At 41.8% G+C, this 22133-nt stretch overlaps 1 protein-coding gene and 1 long non-coding RNA gene across 2 annotated transcripts in view; one reads left to right on the forward strand and one right to left on the reverse strand.

Moving 5' to 3' along the window:
- On the forward strand, positions 1-2289 carry LOC117282173. Its single transcript, XR_004512814.1, has 2 exons — positions 1-304; positions 2178-2289. It is a non-coding gene; the product is annotated as an uncharacterized LOC117282173 (long non-coding RNA).
- The window catches only part of LOC111862680 (tetratricopeptide repeat protein 17), a 26863-nt gene continuing 6168 nt past the window's right edge, over positions 1439-22133 (reverse strand). The window contains exons 4-14 of the mRNA XM_023848241.2: positions 19781-20007; positions 18799-18966; positions 17239-17358; positions 16056-16204; positions 11843-11985; positions 8698-8999; positions 7516-7783; positions 7210-7434; positions 4561-4764; positions 2859-3000; positions 1439-2394 (exon numbers count right to left, since the gene is read on the reverse strand). Of these exons, the coding sequence (XP_023704009.1) occupies positions 2174-2394; positions 2859-3000; positions 4561-4764; positions 7210-7434; positions 7516-7783; positions 8698-8999; positions 11843-11985; positions 16056-16204; positions 17239-17358; positions 18799-18966; positions 19781-20007 (2169 nt within the window). The 3' untranslated portion in view covers positions 1439-2173. The remainder of the gene's footprint in view (positions 2395-2858; positions 3001-4560; positions 4765-7209; positions 7435-7515; positions 7784-8697; positions 9000-11842; positions 11986-16055; positions 16205-17238; positions 17359-18798; positions 18967-19780; positions 20008-22133) is intronic.

A 22133-nucleotide genomic window follows, 5' to 3' on the forward strand; every position in this document is an offset into this window, starting at 1 on the left:
ACAGACGCATCCTACGTGCATCACAACGAGAATTTTTCACAATTTGGAACAAAGAAGAGGGAAGTGGGTTCATGAGCCCTCAACGCGTCGGAAGAGAGACAGTACGCCAGAAGTAAACTATGCTCCTCCAATACCTACCATTGCAAACCGCTATGAGCTATTAAATAACCTCAACACAACACAATTGAGAACAGGTTAGACAGGAAAAGTGACGAATTAGAGAAAAAAGGAACCGAAGCCTGGACATCTTGCAGATTGAGAAAACACCCAGTAACAAGGAAAGATAATTTTTTATGATCAACAGGTATGTCAAAGAGAGTGATCTAATAATGACATGAAGATGTACTGCTCTCAGTAAACCAGTTATGACAAAACTACCTGGGTAAGTATTCCACCAGAATATATGAGGCCTAAAAAAGCAAAAGGAACGAACTAATGAGCTCCCAGTATTCAGCTATTCCACACTTATTATGTCTCACCAAACACCATATGAAAAGACTAGAATTAGAACACACCAACTCAGAAGCTAGGTGTTGCCATTGTTGCATATGCCTGTCTCATAATATTGTGCACTCATCTTTTAGCATTGTAGCACTTGAAGGCATATCTGACACAGAAATCTGTTTTGGTAAACGTTAAAACCCATTGGAAATTTCAAACTACAATATATTTGTGATGGTCTGGTATCATGATGTAAGGTGCAGTAAAGTATTTTACCAGGTATGGAAGATTGACATAAACCTTTGAAAGCTGAAGATATAGAACCAGATAGTTGGCGGGCTCATAATCTTTGGCTAGCCACCAGCTATGAATGCCGGCTAAACACTCAACTCAGCTAGTGTCCTTACACAGTGCATTCAATCATTGAAGAAACCTGCAACAGCGCGGAGCGAGCACATTTCTCACAGTAATATTCTTTTTATTATTTTCCTCAGCACTACCTATAGTCCAGTGATTGAGATTAGCTCTTTCTAAGGGGCCCAACTGAGTAGGTGTTTTCCTTTCTCACCTGAAGACGGAAACCGATCCACTTTCTGAAATGTCGTGTCCTCTGTTGTCTAGAATTCCAGACAATGGAAGAAAATCCAAAACCCCACTAATTCTGCGTGTCATCCACCATCGTCAGAACCCTTTAGAATCTACTACCTATATTATTAAATTTTCCATTTATTTGTTTTCAAAGTATTTTTCTTTTCTTTTAGGGCTATCTTTTGCTTCACTAATCCGAATGACCTCTCCCCCCAGCTAATATGGATTAGCAAGGGTTTACTGTAATTGATATTTAAGCGTCCATACCACCTGATGACGACCCACAAAAAGGCTCAAAACATGCAGTGGATAATCACAGAACACTATTATGAGTAACATTAGGTAGTTGTATTGATGGCATTATAAGAATTATATGTGTAGAACATAACAGGATGCTAAAAATCAAAGATTAATAGAACATAAAACTTTCATCTTATTCAAAGGTTAAGAGTCCGTTATTGGATTATGATCTTGTGAGTACAGAAGCCATCAATTTTAGATGAAATTACATTGGCTGATAACACTATGGACTTTTAAAACTATTGGACAATCCATTATTATGTAAACTAGCCTACTAATACTGTCAGAAGTTCCCTTTTGTATTACTTCCTCCAGTTGCCTACCAAGTGCAAATGGTTTCCTTATTTATTTTTCATTTAATTTTCTTGCTCATAACAACAGAACATACAGTTACTGTGTATATGTCATAATCTTCTGGCAACTGCATAAAGAAACTGTACACTGCCAAAAGGGATAATGCTCTCCACCGTGTTAGCTGTCTGTGTATGAATGAACAGCAACACACATTTAAGAATGTATAAACTGACACTGCAAAGTTGAAATCTACAAGCTGACTCCAAAACAGCAACTTTGGTTATGACATAACAACATGTGACCTCTAGCCCCAACAGATAACCCACATGACAACGAATCTACTTTGAACATCATACATAATGTTCAATATGTGACATACACATATGTAACGTATATGGAATGATCTGGATATGGAAGAGCTTAAAAGCACCAATTTAAACACATGTCTGTCCAATAACAGTTTACTTTTCCTAACAGCACTGATACCAACTTATTAAAGTCATAAATAATCTCTTTTCAGGGAATGTATTACAACTTTATGTGTCTGTCTTTAGGTTTTAAAACTTGGATAACTGCGAGGACTCATATTGGGAACAGCCCTATCATCAGTCATGCGTTCAAGTTCTGTTTCATCCACTTGTTCAGTTGCTCTGCTGTCTACCTCCACAGCAAGCACATCAGTAAGCAGGCCATGACCCTCTCCACACTGACCTCCCAAGCCGAGACCCAAGAGTCGAGACACTGCAGCTGGCTCAAGGGTCACAATTCCACCTGTAGAAATCAAGAATGTACATATACAATGAAAGCTCCTTAAGACAGCACATCGTTACAAAAATAAATCAGCATCTCACCCATTGAGGTGGGTTATATAAGACTGGATTGTCCACATTAAGAGAGATGGACTGTGTATGACCAACAGGCTCCAAGAGCACAGCATTTGCACGGTGAAAGCAGATAGTCACATCACTCATCAAACACCTGATGATGGGAAAAGTTTCAGAACACAGAATACTGCCTCAAATGGCTGAGAAGTTTAAGGTTATAAAGTTACAGTTCACTCAAGCCAAGGGACAAATTCTTGCTTCATGAAAATGGAGTCAAGTTCCCACATTTTGGAGGGCTTCAGTTTCAGCTGACCATATGAAATAGGGCACAGAACTGTGTATCACAGACTAAAAAAAAAGAGTAAGATACATTAAATTCGTGTTTTCTATAGAAGATGATATAATTCCTACCACTGTCATGGGTGGTTGAAAAGCACTGAACAGCATGACACTGCTCCCCATTTGGACTGCAAAGGACTGTCTCTCCCTCCTTGAGTCCTTCCACAGCAATATGCCTGCCTCCTTGCACTCCACTCGTAGCCCCACACATTTCCTAGAAACATAACACATCAGTGTTAAAAGCATAAATGTGATGCTTTACCATGCCCACTATAGCACGACACAGTGCCCCCTGTGTCAGTGCATTAAAACACAGTGTTAGAAAGGGAATTCAAATCAATTTTTCTGACATCATGACACAAAGAAGCCAAAAAGTAACTCCTGAAGCACAATCATTCTTCAGAAACTAACAATCACTTGGTTAGCAAACAAATTCCCTAAATTTAAGGAATCTGAAGCTTCATTAACATGGCCCTGCCACTGGGCCCCACCCTAAACCTAATTAACCCTGTGTAAGATTTGAGGTTTCCATGGCAGTGACTATGAAGAAAGCAGTCTTCTGGGATGTGGTGTTAACTGACATTTTGGAGCAATGTATCTCCTCCATCTTCAGGGTAGAAGGAAAAAAAAAAATCTTCACTTGCGGATCTTATTTTTCCTTCTACCCTGAAGATGGTGGCGATACATTCCTCTGAAACGTCGGTTAACACCACATCTACACAGCGCCACATCCCAGAAGACTGCTTTCTTCAAATTAACCCTGGTCCCCATCCCAAACCAAATTAACCCAGTCCACACCTTTCTACCATATCCTGTAACTTTAATTTTAATATTATCATATCTATGCTTAGCTCTTCCAAGCTGTTTTTCCCTGTGTTTTCTGATCAAAATTCTGTGTGCATTTCACAACTGTTGCACACATGCTACAGGACCAGCCTAACTTGTGGTATGTAATTTTATCTCCAAAGAATATTGGGCAAGTAACAATTACAAAGCCCCTCATTATGCTATTCTCCAGACTCCCTTTTTGGTCCAAATATTCTCCTCAGCACTCTGTTCTCTAGCACCTTCAGTCTAAGTGTTTCCATTAATAAAACAGGCCCACAAAACAGTAGGTAAAATTAAAAGAGTTCTGTGTACAAAGATTAAAATACTTTGGTCTTTAAGTTTTTAGATGAGACAGCAGGTTGGAAACTGGGCAGCTGCGAGCATTCCTGAAATTTATTCTGCCTGGGTCCAGCATGGCATGGCAAAGGGCATAAAGTGTATGTGCTTGTAGGAACCTCATATTCCATTCCTTCACATATGTCTTAAGCATTCATATAAAAATGAATCTGTCACCAGAAAACCATACATTTCTGCGGTATAAATGAGGCAATTGTGGTAGCACCACACTGCACTTCAGTAGAGGGCACCAGGGGAGAATATCTTCATTTTATTTTATTTTATTATTATTGTTGTTATTATTAAGATATTTAAGTTCTCATGGTGGTAGATATTAAGATTACAGTGATTATGTGATGCCTTCTAAACTGGTATACAGGCACCAATGTTTTGGATGAACCTGATCTTTTCTACCCTAAAAACAGAGCCAAAGGCTACAGAGACTCCACTGGATCAAATTATATGGTATAACTATTCAAAACACTGTATGTAATCTCAAGACAAATTTCCATAGTTGCTATATGAAAGATGTTGCTCTCTCTCTCTCTGTCTATATATATATACATACGTATATATACACACACACAAACCATGCAGTGAAAGCACCCACCTCAGGGCTGTCTTGTCCTGAAGCTGTGGTGTATCCACTAGCACTGAACTTTTCACGACATGAAACCGCCACCAGATATTTCTCTACGTCACCACCCTCCAGAAAGTTTGGATTCACAGTCAAGACCTGTTTGAGGTGATGTATGGCTCCAGTATGGTTACCCTTACCATCCAGCACAGATGCCAGTAAGAAATGTGTTGCTGGCTGTCAACAGTTCACAAAACCACACACCTCAGCAGAAACTCTGTAACATTAACTTTAAGGACACTGGAACTATACTAAATCCTTGTTTTATGAGATTTTGAATTTGAAGGAAATAGGAAAAGATGCAATGTCTTCGGATATTAAGTAAAATATGATGAATTTATAGTATAAAATGTCAGGATTTCACAGCAGTGAAGATTTAAGATTGTGTTTATGAGTTATACTGTGTAGCCATATAGATTACCTAGAGAAGCCTGTCTCTTCAGGGTACAAGAACATAATCCAGGAAGACTGATATCTAAATTTATAGTAAGAGTACATGTATTGCCAAGGATTTATACTGATGAACAGTATTAATCATAGCTTCCACAAAGCATGAAGGAAGAAAGCAAACAAAGGGACCAGTAACATGTACCTTTAATGTCATGTAGTACACCAAGGAACATATTGTCACATGTAGGAGTCACTATAGACAGGCTTCGGTTTAGTAATTGGATTTATTGAACACTTACAGATCATTAGCTAGAAGTATGTTTTATTCCTAGTGGGGTGGGACTAAGTCCCTTGTACTGCGGCCACTTCTGGCCTATTGTACCAGCTCCAGATGATAGCTGAGGGTGATTGTGGAGCAATTGGTGGAATGATGATTGGCAAGGGAAACCAAAGTACTCGGAGAAAAACTGCCCCTGGACCACTTTGTCCACCACAAATCGCACTTGACCAGACCCGGGATTGAACCTGGGCCGCCGTGGTGGGAAGGCAGCTACTAACCGCTTGAGCTATGGCGCGGCCTAGCTCGATGTAACTACAGCACTATTGCTAGTTCACACAATCTGGAGTTTAAAATGACTTTCAACACCATCCAGTGTGATTGATTAATGAAAGTTGTATTTCAGTATTTTATTTTATTTAACATGTAATATGTAGTTACAAGGTATAATACATGGTAACAGTGGTTTCCTAAATGTTGATTGTGTCCTTCTGAAGATGGTCAATCCAACTGAAACATGTTCTACTGCATCACTGGATGGGAGAGAATCAGTCTCAATGCTATGGTGAAGAGAAAATATTTGTCCCCTTTATAAAACAAACCTTGATTTTCTGGCTGTCCAGTCCATGGCCTAGTCACTATGCTGACTGTGCTACTTAGCTTCCAAACTGCATCTACCAATTCCATACATCAGTTTTTAATTTGTTCTAACACCTTACTATGAGCTGCAAAAATTCTTGTCCCGTCCCCACTTACAGCTGACAGTTGCACCTACAAATGAGTTTACATTTATATACAAACATATCCTTAACCCAGGATGTGGCTCCTGTCTGTCCATATAAAACATGGAGTAGGTAACACTTTAAAGGAGATATAACATTCAAATTAAGAAATTAAATTTGACTCGTGCAGCTGAAACAAGATGATGGGAAATGAGAATTTGAACTGTATCCAATAACAGTACCACAATGTCTATGCACTGTTTCAGCACACTTCCTAAGCATGGAGGATATTTCATAGTATCTTTAGTGCTGTCTATTAGTTATGTTAGAGGAAACTGACATTAAAGAACATTTCTATATATTGTGACATGCAGACCCATTGCCAAGTAACAGCTGTGGAAACAGGCGACAGTACAACAGCTGTTGCTAGGGAACAGCTCTGTGGACATGCTTCCCTGGCAACGAGAGAACGCACAATAATGGAAGAGACATTTTGTGTGCAGTCTGTGCCGAGGACCAGCTGCCATTATGAGAAAGTCTATGAGACAGTAGTTAAAAGAGTAGGAGGTTGAGTTGGTTGAGTCAGTTCAGAGTTACTGTTGTGAGAAGTGAGAAGCTGGCAGCTGAGGCCAAGGACAGTTTGGGAACCTGGAGCAAGGAAAATATCCACCATTGGAAGCCACTACCAAGCAATGGCTAGTGAAGACTGAGAAGACTTTATATGTGCTGTAGTTAGTTATCTTTGGAGTGTCTAATTCAACAAGACTGTCATGGTTATTTGCAGTTACATTCTGTAGAAAAAAGTAAAGCTATCCCTGTAACAGGCCGTGAAGGCCCATATGGTTACGAGACACTGAGGGTCCCACATTATCTAGACAATCGGCTCAAAGATGGCTGTAAGGTTGTCAGCCTTACGCGCTGGCTGCAATTTACTCCCGAGGAAAATTGTTTAATTAATTCCTGGTACTTATTTCTGTTAGAGGCTGAGTTGACCCCAGGGCCATAGGGCGGCTGGAAGGATCAGGTCAACTGAAAAAATCCAATGACCTCATAAGGACTTGAACCCGCGACCTTCCAGCTTGTAGCATAGTGCCTCAACCAACTACGCTACCGCGTGCCCCAGTTACATTCTGTAAGTGTTCAATAAATCTGATTACCAATCCAAACCCCTTCTATAGTGACTCCATATGTGAAAATATATACAGTGTGTTACAAATTATGTTTTCTGCCCACCTCTACAGTATTTATAGCTAGTGCATCTGATGCAGCTCGAAGTGCTTCATCCAGATATCCCAGCTTATGAAGCAAAGAGCCCAAAGATACCAACACCACATCATGAAACTCTCTTGGAGCTGATGTGAGAGCCATACGGAGACAGTTCATTGCATTACGGGAATTTCCACGTATACGCCAATACAGAGAGGCTATGGTCTGCAGAAGCCAGCCTGGACCAACACCCTGTAACAAGATCATGTGTGTATGGAGTAGCTGCCAACGAAAATAAGGAAGTAGTGGCAATGCTTCCTGACATACGATTACCTTATTGATGGCCGTGAGAATCCGTTGCCCAATCTCTGCTTCCACCATGTTATGTCCCTCACTAACATATTTAGTGAGATGCCGCCTGAGACTGGCCTCCCGGACGGGAACATCCAGGAGACCATCTTTCGTTAGCGAGGACGGGAAGTAAGCATCCAGCTCTGGATCAGCATCAGTGCTGGCAACATCACAAAGAGGTGGGTACCATGGCAGAGGATGCTCTGTGCCAGGAGCTAAGTCTATCAGTTGGCCCAGATATAAGTGCACTCTACAAAATAAACCAACAATGACACTGTTAGTCAGCCACTGACAAACTGCATAACAATACTGTGACTCTCTGTACAGTTCTTACACCAACCAAAGCTCACTGCAATGTAACCATGATGTCCATAAATAATGAAACAGAAAATGGTACATTTTTTAGAACACACAGAGAAAGCGATAAAAAAGGACAGAATGGACCCCTACATGTGCGCACACAAGGAAGTCAATGGCTCTGTGAGCTATATTAATGAACTTTCAAGTTTTCATGGCAGTGAATATGAAGACTGGTTACATGGGTCATCGCAGTATGAAGCCTGACAGGGGGTTACCTACGGTTCAGAGGAACCAGTCGTCTTCACTTCAGCATGTTGCTCTGAAACACTGGTAAGCAGCTACCAAACCACATGCTGTCATGACCCAAAAGACTAAGATCACAGTGATTTATATTGAACCAAAATTTCTGCTAGAATATATCATAAAGGCCTAGAGTAAAGGTAAAGCTATCAATGTAACAGGCCATGAATGCCCATAGAGTTGTGAGACATCAAGGCTCCCACATTTTCTAAACATCTGACTCACACATGTGAGACTGTCAGCCTTACGCACCAGCCACCCTTTACCCCCAGGAAGATTCCTGGTATTAATTTCTCTTAGAGGTTAAGTCGACCCAAGGGCCATAGTCCAGCTGGAAGGATTACGTCAACTGAAAAATCCATTGGTCTCATCGGGAATCAAACCTGAAACCTTCCAGCTCATGGCATAGTAACTGTAACGTCTAACATCTGTATTGGTATTTATTAACGCATAAAGAGAAGTTCATGTGTAATTCATACAAATACTTACACAACCTTTTAACAAAAGGTGGCAAATAAACCTGTTCTGGTGAATAAACCGTAAGGCATAATAAACTGAACTCACTCAAATCCCTTATTCTCTGGAGGCAGGAACACAGGGGGGAAGTAGTCTGATGAAGTCAGTGCCATGCATTCCTCCTGGCGGGGCCAGTCTTCCTGTTCATATGCTTGGGTAGGATCCTCTGTTTTTTCAATGGCTTCTGCAGGAAACACAGGTGCAACTGTGGGACTGTGATACTTGATGCTGCTGCCTGACAGCACTTCCTGACCTTCAGCTTGCAGTATCTGAGCCCCATTCTGATCTCGTGTCATCAGCTCAGGAGACAAAGGACCTCGTCGCGACATCTGTTCACTGATCTTCTTTGCCTGTATCCACAGTACATTCAGATTATCTTATAGCTCCATACAAAAAAAATTTGTTGATAGAAACAAAGCATAAATTTTCAGGCTTACCTTGGAAATCTCATTTCTAACAATTACAACAGTACATCGCAGCATCAAATAGGAACAGGATGATAACAAATTTAAAATTCTGTTTCATGACGAAGACTTTCAATGCCTGCTGAATTGCTACAGGATTACAGTCTTCTGGGATATGATGCTGTGTAGCATGGTACATGCACACCAGTACTTTGGAGGACTTCGATACTTCCATCTTCAAGGTAGAAGTGAAGAAAGAGTTTGCATGAAGATAGAGGCAGCAATTTCCTCAAAAATACTGGTATCCATCTACCAAACTATATAGTATCACATAAAAGAAGACTTTAAGAAGGACCTTAACACTGACAACTGTAAGAATCTCAAATCTCACAGTTCCTGTTTTCATTTATTAACATATTGTGGTATGTAGACCCACTGCTAGGAAATCACTGCAAAATAAGCAGCTATACAACAGCTGCTGCTAAGTAATGGCTCCATAAACAACAGCCGCTGCTATGTAATGGTCACAATACATGTGCAAACAACAATAGAAGAGCTGTTGGAAGCCATGTTCTCTGTGCAGTTCGTGCTGAGGATACATAACAAGGGCCAGCTGCTATTAGAAGAGAGTCCTGAGACAGCAATTAGAAGAGTAGGAGGTACCTGCGAGACAGTTGACAGCTGGTAAGAATGTGAGGGCATTGTTGGGATCCATCACCAGGTAACTACTGGTGAAGACAAAGCAAACTCAGATGACACTGTGTGTTATAGTGATCTTTGGAGTCTGTAACTCAATGAGACTGTCGCAGTTATTTATAGTTATGTTCTGTAAATGTCCAATTACCAATCCAAACCTCTCCTACAGTCACTCATACACATGACAATATGAAAACATGCACATCACTGAGAAATTGGCAATACAAGAGATGAAGTCTGTCCAATGATTGCAACCTGTAATGTGTTCAGAGGTGCCATATTTATGCTCATGCAGGTTTCATGGCAGAAGATTTCTTTAAACCTGTATAAAAATTTCCTTCAGGTTCATCCCAAGTGACTAATTGCTGTTCTGCTTCTAGTTACATGTGCTATGTATGTTCAATTAGTGCTTGTGAAAGAACTATAAATTTCACTTTTAACAAAGCTCCTACTTATAAACATGGCTTTATCGCCTACAGTAATGCAAGTAAAGTGTGTAGAGGGAATCATTTTGCAAAGTCTTTCAGCTAAATGTGGTCACATGAGCAAAAGAAATCAGAACAGAACAGTATGTGCATGCACTCACATGTGCTCCATGTGTGTGCAGGTTGGACACACCAAACGACGATACAAAAATGACACCAATCCGCTTCTCTGTTGGATTCAAGGTTCTCACAATGGTGGCTCTGAAGACCTCCATCTTCATGGACATAATACCATGCAGTCCAGTGAAAAATTAACCAGAGTTTCAAAGGAATATCTCACCTCGATCGTCGGGGTCAAAAAGTAAATCACATGAGAAATCAGCATGAAGCAGGCAGCAAACAGAGCTCTGCTTGCTTGACTTATTCTTTCACCCTGCAAATGGTGGGAATGTGTCTTCAAAATGCTGGCTGCCTTTCACCAGACTAAATGGCATTATATCCCTGAAGACAGCACTCTTCAGTCCACATCTCTGTTTATGAAAAACAACCAAAATTGATTTTAATTTGTGAAAGCGCATTCCTCGCAAGGCTATGGAAGGGTTCCCCATGCACCACAGGTACTTTAACAAAGACGCTAACAAGCATGAAGCCTGCTAGACACTGGCCAACCTGAGCTTCCTGAATGGCAGCAGATTTGAGCCCCGTTTCCTTACATTCATCCAAGATGAAGGAACAAACACTGCAAATTAAGTTGGTTCTGGCACTATTCCGTTCTAAAACTAATTAGCACTAGGATCCAATTGGAAACGGTATTTCATAACAATGACAATAAGAAAAGCAATGTCCTCCAAATTTCAAGGGGATATCTGACAAACTGAACACTTAAGCACTTTGTAAGATTTGAGGCTTTCACAGCAGTGACTATGAAGAAAGCAGTCTCCTGGGATTTGGCACCATGTATATGTGGTGTTAACCGACGTTTCGGAGGAACGTATCGCCTCCATCTTCAGGGTAGAAAGAAAAATATAAGAAATCCTTAGCGGCCTCCGTAGTCTAGAGGTAACGTTCCCATCTCATGACTCGTGGTACATGGGTTCAAACCCGGCGGAGGTCGTGGAATTTTTAAGGGCAGAAAAATTCAGGGAACAAGTCCTCTGGGAGGGACTTTAAGCTGTGGGTCCCATGTCATAGCTTTACGGCACGTAAAAGAACCTCGTATCTCCAAAGGAGGTCACTGAGCCAAATTCAAGGATGTTTCCCGCCCAACAGTAGTCTCTAATGCCTCTGATAGATGGGGGAAGCATTATAGATACCACCAAGCCAGTAGAGGCCGAACTCGCTGGCTCGGTCAGGACTGATGGTACTCACCAATATCGGTAAGGTATAGAGACTGGTAGAATATCATAGAGGGAAGCACAATAGATCAAACTGGGTGCGGTGCATGGGGAAACCCACCCTCTCCAATAACTAACTAACTAACTAACTAACTATAGTCTGCTTTTACTGGTTCTCACGGTCTCTTCGCTTGTGGATTTCTTATATTTTTCCTTCTATCCGGAAGATGGAGGTGATATGTTCCTCTGAAACGTTGGTTAACACCACATATACACGGTGCCAAATCCCAGAAGACTGCTTTCTTCACTTAAGAACTTATTCATACCAGCTGACCTGGGATTCCACATTCTTGAGAAGCATCTGGAGACTAAGAGTGATGTCAATCTGTAGACTGTGCGCTAGCAACTGACTGTCGCTGTTCACATCACAACTCAACACTGGACGTCCATCCTGGACCCGCTGCATACAGCTCTGACCTGCAGTACAGTACACAGTTAAATGAAAATTATGGACTAATGCTGTGCAAGACTGATATTTAACTTCTCTGAAATCTCATTCTGGCTACACTGTATGCTGTTGGTACATGTAACCCCATGAGTTTGTGATGCTCTATAGGGAATACATGAGAGATATTTCACACACCATCAAACATGTGTCAAAAGGGCCTAAAAGACATAAAGCAGGTATGAGCTATTGCAACTGTAGCCACAGCCAGCTGGGATGCAGCTGCTCTGAGAAGGGCACAACTGAATGACCAGGACATAGGGCCCATTCTGGAGAATGTAGCGATCAGACCACCCAGAACAGAAAGACACTGCAACTGCTACCCCAGGTACAAAACCTACTGCAGCCAATGGAAGTCCCTTGCTGTGAGGGGTGCCACTGGGAATCCACCGACAGACGATCAAAAATAGCCCAGATAGTTCTCCCTCGAAGCAGAGTGAACAATGTACTGACTGAACTACATGGTGGACCATCAGGAGGTCACTCGGGTGTCAAAAAGACACTGAATAACCAGGAATCAGGGCCAAATGCATCAGTACAATGTCGGCCGCATCTAAACGGAAAGCCATCAATGTAGCAGAGTCCTTCCCTCAAAGCGACCTGGGAAACTGATACCTTCTAATTGCTAATTCTAATTTCACCAAGTGGCCAGAAGCCTATACCATAGCCAATCAAGAGGCTTTGACAGTGGCTGAAGTGCTTGTTACCAACTTCTTCAGCTGCTTTGGAGTACCACTGGAGCTACATAGTGACCAGGGCCATTGAGTCCCATCTGATACAGAAAGTTTTGCAATGCCTGGGAGTGAGCAATATGCACACCATACCCCTGCACCCACAGTCAGGTGGTATGGTTAAATGCTACATCAAAACAGTCGAGGAACACATATGAAAAGTCATCCCATCACACCAGACGGACTGGGATGCAAGACTACCCATCTTCCTCCTTGCTTATAGGGCATCCACTCATAACACTGTGGATTTAAAGTCAGCTAGTCCAGTGTTCGGAAGAGATCTCCGACTGCCTGCAACCTGGCGTTTGGGGCATCACCCCAACAATGAACAACCCACAGTCGATCATGTGGAAAATTTAATGGACCACCTACATGACATCCACAATTATGCCTGCCAACACCTGAAGCTGGCCAGTGATTGGATGAAAACTTGCTACAGACTGGCCAACTGCGCAGGCTACCACAAGGGTGATAATGTGTGGCACTACTGCCCAGCTCACATGATGAGGAAATCGCCCAAGCTCCAATCCTCATGGGAGGGCCCATACAAGGTAGTCACCCAGATAAATGATGTGGTATACAGGATCCAGTGGAACTCTAGATTGAGGTTGATGGTGGTACACCTGGACTGGATCGCACCTTATCAGGGAACCATTCAGGATGAGAAGCCTTAAGTAAGGAACAGTGGGAGCAGCTGGAGAGTGATGGCCATGAGAACCAAGCTACAGGGAAGGAAGGTGAGGCCAATCACAGACCTCACAAGCGCAGCCCTCAGAAAAGAAGAAAGGAGGCATCAACCATGAAATAAGAAGCTATACAACAGCTGTTGCTAGGTAATGGCTTTGTAAACAATGACCACTGCTAAGTATTGTCCACAACAGATTCATAACACACACCAACGGAGTAACAGATGGGCAGTGCTCTCTGCGTAGTTTGTGCCAAGGCTTATATAACAAGGAGCAGCTGCGATTACAAGACAGTCTTCAGACAGAAGTCAGAATAGTAGGAGGGTGGTGTGAAATGACCACCAGCCTGGGCATTATTTGGAGCAAGAGTGAGTTGTGAGACAGTTTCCGGCCAGTAACGATGTGAATACAGAAGCTGCGAAAGCTACAGTGTTGGATGCCATTATCAGGTGACAACTGATGAAGATACAGCAGACTAACAAGAGTTCGTGCACACTGCAGTGAATTGTACAGTGTGTGAATTAGATAGCTATAGCACTACAGTTGCCTGTATTTATGATCTGTAAGTGTTCAATGAGTCAAATTACCAATCAAACCTCATTTATAGTCACAAATACATGTGGCAAAATTGTTATTGCTCAGTGCATACTGGTCTGCTTCCACATTTTCAAACAAGTGTCATCAGGAAGATTCTCAGGAAACATAAAGAAAGAAGAATCTCATCTAAGGGTAAAAAGTGTTCTAGTGGGGAAATTCCTCAACATCTAACAGCCCCTCACTTCCAGATTATGTGCCTGGGCCTCCTTGCCAAAATAAAACAACAACGCCTGCCATAAACCCTAGGAAGATGAAAGAGAGCTGTTACATATGCAGTGAACGTGATGTTGGAATGTGGGTGGCTTCCTGCCTAAAGCAGTACCAAACACAGAAAAAGTTTTGGAAAGACAGAAAGCAAAGAAGTGTACATAGTGTAAATAATGCTTATTGTTATTGCTTACAACACTGAATGACTCCAGGAGGGCAGTTTCCTGAAGGCAAATACTTTCTATCATATAGTCTGAACAGCTACCCGAGACTGTATTAAACTGACTATTCCTAACCTGTGTATGAATAACTATTTGGCAGTTGTTCAAAGCAACTGAGTCATTCAGTGTGATATTCAAGGTTGTGGAACCTTCACTATAATCATACTAGTATCAGTTTTCTATTATCCGTAACTGACGCAACTTCCACGTGACCATCAACCCTGTCATATGGAACTGAGACTAAGCAGAGGCCAGTGATATAAAGCACTCAGTACAGACTTCAAGCAAAGACCATGTGACACCTCATACTAGATTCCTTTTATAATCTGCTATGTAATAGTTTCTGCCTGTATTTCAAAAGAGCATGCCAATTCAGAAGACGTTAATATGTATCCAAAACAAATAATAGGCAATTATTTCTTAAATCATACACAGAGTAATTTTAGTGTCAAACATGGGATAAAGTGTATGAGAAGAATGACTGATGCTTTTTCATGTGCCTTTAATTTTATAAATTCCGAACAAAAAATAACCAAAATATAAAATTTTAATCAAAGCAATACATCATGGCCTTTAGAGGACATAAGTAATTTAGCTCTGAAAAGCACCTGGGAAGTTAAATCCTAGCATTTAAGTGGTCAGAACCTGCTGTAAAACTGAAATACATACCCACAGGTTGTTGTTGTTATTGTTATTGGAGGGGTGGGTTTCCCCATGCACCGCGACCAGTTTGATCTAGTGTGCGTCCCCTTATAATCTTCTACCAGCCTCTATACCCTACTGGTACTGGTGCTTACCATCAGTCCCTACTCAGCCAGAGACGTTGGCCTCTACCGGCTCAGAGGTGTCTCGATGCTTCCCCCATCTACCAGAGGCGTTAGAGACTACTGTTGGGCGGGAAACGTCCTTAATTTGGCTCAGTGGCCTCCTTTGGAGACATGAGGTTCTTTTACGTGCCATAAAGCTACGACACGGGACCCACGGCTTAAAGTCCCTCCCAGAGGACTTGTTCCCTGAATTTTTCTGCCCTTAAAAATTCCACGACCTCTGCCGGGTTTGAACCCACGTACCTTGAGTCATGAGGTGGGAACGTTACCCCTAGACTACGGAGGCCGCTTACCCACAGGTTACTTCTGCTCATGGTATAACACAAAACACAAACAAAAGTAAACACAGCACCAGGGGAATGACTGTAAGGACACTATACTGAGTTAAGTGTAACTGTTATGTGTAGGCAAATTCTTTGGATGATTAAAACTGAAGCCGTGAAGGATGTGGACACTGTGGAATGTGGCAGGGCAATGGGAAATCACAGGCCACTCCACTCATGGCAGCTTCAAGCCATGCTCAAATCATATGCCCATATAGTTCAACCAAATAGAGCAAATTGGCAGTTCTGATGATGGAATTTTTATCAATGCAATCTTCGATATATCAAATGAAATGTGGGAAATATCCATGAATTTATTCTTCACCCCACAATGAAAATGAACGTGCATGATTTACAGACAGCTTGAATTAAGCAAGCAAAGATGGTATTTGCAATGCAGGAAGTTTGACAGTGTGCCTGCCCTAAACAATTAATTAACCTCTTATTTACCTCTATTACTCAGTAAGGAACTATGATCTTGTCCCAACAAACGAACATCTAGGGGAGCTTGCTCCCAGACCAGTTTTTCCTGGTGCTTCAACCACTGCTCTTGTTTAGTGTGATAGTCATGCAGTTCAGCTAAAATGAACTGCAGCGACCTGAAATGAAAGACACATGCTGCACAAACATGAACCTCGGCAAGAAACAATAAGAATAGCAGCCTCTATATAAAGAAGTCACATATAACACACGTCAAAATATATATGCACCCTACATTCCACTGAATGGACATATTACTGGAAAGTTACAGGTACCATAACAGTTCTGGTTCATTAGATCTCTTGATTTATGTTGAAAACTGTAAGATTCAAGGAAAAAGTGTGATGGGTGTAAAAAGTTCATTCACTTTCTCTACAATGTTTGTTCAAGACATTCCTGACTCTGACAAATAGTGAATCATCCTCCCTAGTAACTATAAACAGCTGGACACAGGAAGTAACCGGACTGCGGGAATCCAACCTGTATGTGCTGAGTCCAAGGAAGGGAACAATAGACCCAGATGTGGTGTTCCTTAAGGGAAAGGAATGTGCATTTCTTGGAAGGAGAGTGAGGGTGGCCTATGGAGCAGGCAGCTGAGAGGTGGCAGTTACACAAAGAGGCTGGGTCTGACGGCTGTGGTAAACAGGCACGTGAAGGGCATCCAAGTACTAAAACCCATTAATTTGTGTTGGGGGGGGGGTATGGAGAAGGGCTCAATATGTGCAAATTATTCAGTCCAACTGAAGGATTTCTGAAATAAAACTATATCAACTGTATCTGGTCCCATAGTGCCCAATCCTGTTGCCAAAACAGTCAATTTTGGAAGCCCTGCGTCGATACCACTCCAACCTATCAGACATTTATGACCCTGGGAAAAAAACTACAAGTATTTCCATGACAAGCAGCCCAGCAAATACACAAAAGAGACAGATGGCAGCAGAGGGCTGCAAAACATGTTGTGCTGAAAGTGACACGTTCTGAACATTTCCCACATAATACTCACTATAAAACATAATATTGTATGTCTACTGCTTAGTCATGGAGAAAGGACCCACTTTTGTGATCTGGGAACACCTGAAATACTTACCTGTGTTTGGAGACAATGGTGTGAATGCCAAGGGTGTACTTTTGAGATGTGAATGTCAGTACTCACTCATGAAGATCAAGAAGGCCTTTTTCCAATTTCCTGTGGCACAGTACAGAATGTTTAGTCCGGATTACTTGATCCATACCAGGCTTCAGCTTCACTGCATTGTCATAACATGCCACTGACCTGTACAGCACAACAATCATCAATGCTACTGTATAAACTTGTGCAGAATTTCAGATGCTTAATCATGACTCTCCACCAAATGTTCACACTCTGTATACCCACACAAAGTAGTATCCTGTTTGGTAGCAATCCTGATAATCTGGGTATTACAAGCTGGTTGTTCATTTCCCTCACAGGACCAATTGCAACAAACATTCTTGATTAAAGCAAATGATGATAAAAGATAAGCACACTACCATATTATAAAATGGTAAAACAGTTCTGTCCAGTGTGACTGGTGAAGATTTTTCTTATTTCAATTCTTCATGCCCTTACACACTTTGGTCCTTTTTTTTTTATTACTAGTGGGGGTGGGACTAAGTCCCTTGTAGTGTGGCCACTTCTGGCCTATTGTACCAGGCCCAGATGATCGGTGAGGGTGATTGTGGAGCAATTGGTGAAATGAAGATTGGCAGGGGAAACCGAAGTACTCAGAGAAAATCTGCCCCAGCGCCACTTTGTCCACCACAAATCCCATTTGACCAGACCCGGGATCGAACCTGGGTTGCGGCGGTGAGAAGCCAGCAACTAACCGCTTGAGCTGTGGCGCAGGCTCGCTTTGGTTCTTAGAGACCATAATCAGAGGGACTTCAATACAGTTTGGAAACCACTATTGCAACAGATGTTCTGAGGGTTAAAATATACATACAATGTTGATAATATACAAAAGGATATAAAATCCAAAGTTTTTACAACTACAGCAGCTGTCTTGATATATTAAAATTTTTTATTTTTGTTAGTTAAGTTGGAATTTATAAACCAAACAGGTTCATGTCCTCTTTCTTGTTACTTCTCTTGATGGAGTCCGAACATGTGTGGCCTGTCATTCTTGAGGAGAAGATTCTTTGATGTTGTCCTGTGGTTGTTCATGGCACACCACAACAAATTCTGTCTAATAAAGGGTCCATTTAAGGCAGGTTTTGCTGCCTCCGTAGTCTAGAGGTAACATTCCCACCTCATGACTCGTGGTACGTGGGTTCAAACCCGGCGGAGGTCGTGGAATTTTTAAGGGCGGAAAAATTCAGGGAACAAGTCCTCCTGGAGGGACTTTAAGCCGTGGGTCCCGTGTCGTAGCTTTACGGCACGTAAAAGAACCTCATATCTCCAAAGGAGGTCACTGAGCTAAATTCAAGGGCATTTCCCACCCAACAGTAGTCTCTAACGCCTCTGATAGATGGGAGAAGCATTATAGACACCGCCAAGCCAGTAGAGGCCAAACTCACTGGCTCGGTCAGGACTGATGGTACACACCAATATCGGTAGGTTATAGAGACTGGTAGAATATCATACAGGGAAGCACAATGGACCAATACTGGTCTCAGTGCATGGGGAAACCCACCCTCTCCAATAACTAACTAACTAACTAACTAACTAAGGCAGGTTCTAACCTATTTATCTTACCTGTTGTAGTCTCCAAGAACTGCGTACACATTACCAAGCAAAAAGTGATTAGGGGCCATCAGGGGAGCATGATCCACAGCTGCGTGAAGAATTATGGCTGCTTCAGCTGAGAACCGAGACTGGTGAAAAATAGCGCCAAGATTGAGCAGAGCCAGGTCTCTGTACTGCCTGTAAATGGAATAACATGTGGGTGGTTAGAAAGTGGTCATTAATGTGTGGTTATGCAAAATATAAAAACTGTTAGAAAGTGATATCCTCAATGTGGACCAGTGTCAAGGGCGACTACCCTCAACATGGACCAGTCTCAAGGGCAACTGCTACACCAGATAAAATAAGAACAGTTAGAGTTGCCACTGCTGGTGTCTTGCTCAGCTTATTTTATCCTGAAGATGGAGGTAATTATATTCCTCCAAAATGTCAGATGAGTTTCTTCAATGGACTACACAGCATTAGCTGAGCACAGTGGTTACATGGTCTAAGGCATAAACTGTCTTCACTCAAACACTGGGATCATAGGTGTGAATCCCACCCAAGGCATGGATGTGTTTATTTTGTGTTTGTGCTGTCCTGTGTAGGTAGTGGCCTTGCAATGGGTTGATCTCCCATCCAAAGAGTCCTACAGACTGTCTTAGGATTAAGAAAACTGAAGTGAATCAAAGTGTTTCACGAACGTCCTATGCTCCAAAGTGGGAGCAACAGGAAAAGAGAGAGATATATATAGCACTATTCAAGAGTGGCTGAGAAATATTTGGAAGCAAGCCAGAATGTTGAAGTGAAGTGGTAAGGCCAAGACTGAGATGGTTGGAAGATGCAGCAAATGATTCATTTGGTGAACATGAAGAGATAGAAATAAAAGGCAAATAATAGAGAACAATGAGCATATATGTCACAAACGGTGTCAAGGTTCTTAGAGAACTGTAGAGCCAAAGACTGACTGACTGACTGACTGACTGACTGAGTGAATAAGTATCAATCAAGTCACCTGGGTGCAAAGTGCACAGCCTTGCGTGCACATTCTACTGCATTTGGTGCATCTCCTCTAATGCGCCAATATATGGAAGCCAAGTTGTGATGAAACCAGGAAGTGGAGTTCCTCTGCAGTCCCAGAGCCACGTGGTGACCAAACTGGGCCACATCTGTGTCCCCCAGTATAGCTGCTGCAAGGCCCAGTTCAGGACTTGATGAGAGGTTAGCTCTTGCCACCATTGCCTGCATACATACATGCTGCATCAGTTTCATTCACTATGAACATGTCCTGAGGCGTTCCAGTCGCAGACCCTCAGATTGTCTGCCTGCCATTTATTTTCAAGATGAAAGATGTTGACCAAGCATTACTTTTCTTCCAAAAGGATAAATTTTGTTTTCCAGGCAATAAAATTCAATCAATTAAACCCATCCAAATATTAGAATACACATGGAAATTACTATTAATTAAAGATGTCATTTCCTTTTCTAAAAAAAAGACATATTCTTCTATACATATCAAGAAGTCTAGTAATGAGTTACGCAATTTCATGTTATCACACCAAAGATATGTTGAATGCTAACATACTGCATAAACAATAAGCTATGCAGTAGGACATGAATGAAACATCTTTTGTGTCAGTGAGTCATATCTTCTTTCTGGGTACTGATACTACTTCAACGTGGATATGTGAAGTTTAGTTAGTGTTCATCATGGAATAGGATGTGGTGTATGGAGAACTGGAACATTCCATCGGCTTTAAAAATATGCACATAGATGTTCATATAGATCAGTTCAGCAAAACTGAGTTAGCTCTCATCTGAAACAAACAATATAATCCAAATTGGCACTTGATGGGGCTATGTAGGTTACACAATGACAATACACCTAGACAAATGCTTGAATTAACGTCTCCATGATGAATGTGAGATACACCTGAGTAAGGTATACCCACCCCACTAGCAATAAAAAAAAAGTATCACTTTGTTCCTCCTGTTAATTTCAAGTGTATTCAACAATAAAACAATACCAGTACATCCTGTGTTGTGTATATGTATGCCTGATGCCACTGGTTACCTCAACAGCAGACCCTGCTAGGAAACAGGAATATACTGTATTACAAGCATGATTCACGTTTCACCTGGTCTTTGCTTTTTTACAAAAAAATCCAGAAATGTGGAACTCATTTTCAGCATATTCTCCCTTTAGACTAACATGTCTTTTTTTTTTCAAACTGGGAAGTTATATTGTTACCGGCTGCATAAGAGGCTTTATTCTGACTGTGTAGCCAGATCAGTATGCTGTGTCTGACTTCATTATCACTTAGAATTTTCTGCCTTCTGGGTGCAACTTCATTGATCCAAACAAGTAATAACCACTAAGTCAGAGCTGTTCAAATTTCAAGGCCCACTGGCCTTCATCCAATTTGCCAAATGCGGATGGGCATAGTTATGCACTAGGATGAGCCTCTGTGTTTCCTGGGCCTTTTCTTGCAAATCACTTGGTGCACATTATTGCAAAGCAAGTTACTCTAATACTGTGCATTCACTGTACCACCATGTGGAAGAGAACCATGGATCACTCCTTCTGAATCCCAAAATACACCTGCCATGTTCTTGCCAGCCAACCGCTGTCTTGAATTCTTTTTGTGTGGAGATCCCTTGTCACCCCATTCCATGCTGGACCACTTGGACTCTGGAGTGAAGCAGCACACCCACAAGTCAACACGGGTCACTCCAGAAATGTGCTTTTCCTCAAATTCGAACTGGCGTAGATGTTCGGCAGATAGTGTTGGTAATACTAATATACGCATGTTGCTTCTGTTGTATATGTTGGTAATACTTATATACGCATGTCGTACAATCTAACCACATGGCTGTCCCAGTACGGTTCCAGGCAGTGTGGTGGTAAGTTGGTTTTTCGTATGCGCATGTGCACACTAGTGCGTATACCAGATGACATTACTCGATGTAAAAGTGGAAGTGTGTCGATCAAGAAAAAATAAACGAAAGGTTTTACAACAGGTTATGGGCCCTGGATGCTAGCACTGCGCGTAGTATATAATTAACTGAAGAGTTGTGGATATTTTTGAGTATTATCAAAGATGTCGAATCCAACTGCAACCTTGCCACCGATTGAAAAGCTGGACGGTCGTTTAAATTATTCTGATTGGAAATTCGGGATGATGCTTTATCTCAAAGACTTGGGCATTTGGAACAGTGTAAATGGATACCCTACAGGAGATACTACGACCGAAACACAGAAGACCCAGCATGATGCAACGGCCCTAATAAAGATTGGCCTCATGGTGAAGCCCACTTGTTATCCTATCATTCATGATGCAGAAACAGCTAAATCTGCATGGGAAAAG

This window comes from Cryptotermes secundus, unplaced genomic scaffold (assembly GCF_002891405.2).
Source record: "Cryptotermes secundus unplaced genomic scaffold, Csec_1.0 scaffold5, whole genome shotgun sequence".
NCBI lineage: Eukaryota > Metazoa > Arthropoda > Insecta > Blattodea > Kalotermitidae > Cryptotermes > Cryptotermes secundus.